This window comes from Arachis duranensis, chromosome 10 (genome assembly GCF_000817695.3).
Source record: "Arachis duranensis cultivar V14167 chromosome 10, aradu.V14167.gnm2.J7QH, whole genome shotgun sequence".
Classification (NCBI taxonomy): Eukaryota; Viridiplantae; Streptophyta; class Magnoliopsida; order Fabales; family Fabaceae; genus Arachis; species Arachis duranensis.
In genome coordinates this window covers 73,293,982-73,295,684 of record NC_029781.3, presented here as the reverse complement: position 1 = coordinate 73,295,684, position 1,703 = coordinate 73,293,982, and the positions used below count along the sequence as shown (strand labels likewise).

The following is a 1,703-nucleotide window of genomic DNA, read 5'->3' as shown; positions in this document are numbered from 1 at the left end:
GCTGGTCCAATTACAATATTTATGTGTGTGTGTGTGTTTTTTCCAAACGCAGTGTGATAAAAAAACGAAGCCCAATTCTGGGTGTCCAATAATAAAAAGAAAACCCTAGTCGTTGTGCGTTGTGCCCCTGTCCACTGAGAGCATTATCTCCAGAACCCTAGAGAGCTTTAGAGCGTAACAAGCTTCAACCATGGTTCGATCTCTTCTTCCTCTCCTCTCATCTCATCTCATCTGGGTTTCTTCTCCTTCACTGCTTAATCGTTACTTTCTCTCTCTCTTGTAGACTTTCAAGCGCAGGAACGGAGGAAGAAACAAGCATGGCCGTGGCCACGTCAAATTCATTCGCTGCTCCAATTGCGGCAAGTGTTGTCCCAAGGTGCTCTCCTCTTTATCCTTTCTCCTTTCAGATTTCTTTCATGCCCTCTTTCAATCGATGAAATTTCTGGCTGTTTTTTCAAAATTAATAGGACAAATCAATCAAGAGGTTTCTTGTGAGGAACATTGTTGAGCAGGCTGCAGTTCGTGATGTTCAGGAAGCCTGTGTCTATGAGCGTAATGATTCTTACCCGATCTGTATTTTTCTTCATTCAAGATTTGAATTTTGAATGTTATTTAATTGTTATTATGTTTGTAGAATACACTCTTCCGAAACTGTATGTGAAGATGCAGTATTGTGTTTCGTGTGCTATTCACTCTCACGTTGTGAGGGTACGTTCTCGCACTGATAGGAGGAACCGTGAGCCTCCGCAGCGCTTTGCTAGGCGCAGGGTATGTCTTTGTGCTCCAATTGTTTCTTATAGATTGCTGATTAGTGCATTGCTAAGGATCACTGATTGAACATGATTTTTAATACTGTTGATATGATCTTATTTTGAGTTTGTTAGCTCTTTGGTTATTGAATAGATGGATGTATTCTGCTGAAGCCTAATGCGATTTATGATGTGTCCAAACATCTGCTTACTATTATGAAACATGGCTTTTATGTACTGTGTTTCACTTCCTGTTGTTTGATTAGTGTCTTTTATTTCTTTTAAAGGATGATGCGCCAAGGCCCGGTCAACCTGGTCAAGCTCCTCGTCCTGCTGGAGCTGGAGCTGCCCCTCGTGTTTAAATTCATTCTATAATTTTAGGCCTTGTTAATTCAATATTGTTAAGAACTTAATTTTCTTTTGCTGCTTATTATTTAAATATCAGTTACCTTGGGATAATGATGTTTTTTTCTTAGTCTGGTTGCCTGGAACTGAACCATAACAATTTAATGGTTTTGATGAGAATGGTTTTAATGATTTTCTTACGTCTTCGAATGCTCAAATTGTAATTTGTCAATGGGTATGCACTTGTATCTCTGAAATAAATTTACCCCGTATACGCGAACTGAAATTAGTCATGTAATTGGTTCTTATTTTCATCCAATACAAATCTTCATTATACTAAAGTTTGAGCCTTAGAGATGGATGGTTTGTAAGGCAACGAACCTTGATTTTCTAGTGTTCAACGTTAGGCTCATACTATGTTATAGAAACTTGGTGAATCAAAAGGTCAATTTGTTAGATAGTGATAATCAAAATTTGTTGCGGTGATTGATTTATGTTAGAAAGTGATATAATCAACTACAAAGAACGTATGGTTAATACGTGGAGATGGCAACGGGGCCCCCACGCCTGCCTCTAGAAATCTTTTCCGTCCGTGACGGGTAATGGGGA

At 38.9% G+C, this 1,703-nt stretch overlaps 1 protein-coding gene across 1 annotated transcript; it reads left to right on the top strand.

The window, feature by feature from the left end:
- Positions 1–283: 283 nt before the first annotated feature.
- On the top strand, positions 284–1,294 carry LOC107470217 (40S ribosomal protein S26-2; the record flags this gene model as incomplete). Its single annotated transcript, XM_016089606.3, is given in 4 exon segments — positions 284–376; positions 468–552; positions 635–768; positions 1,037–1,294. Coding segments are annotated over 4 exon segments (387 nt in total), but the record flags the coding sequence as incomplete, so codon positions are not given.
- Positions 1,295–1,703: the final 409 nt, after the last annotated feature.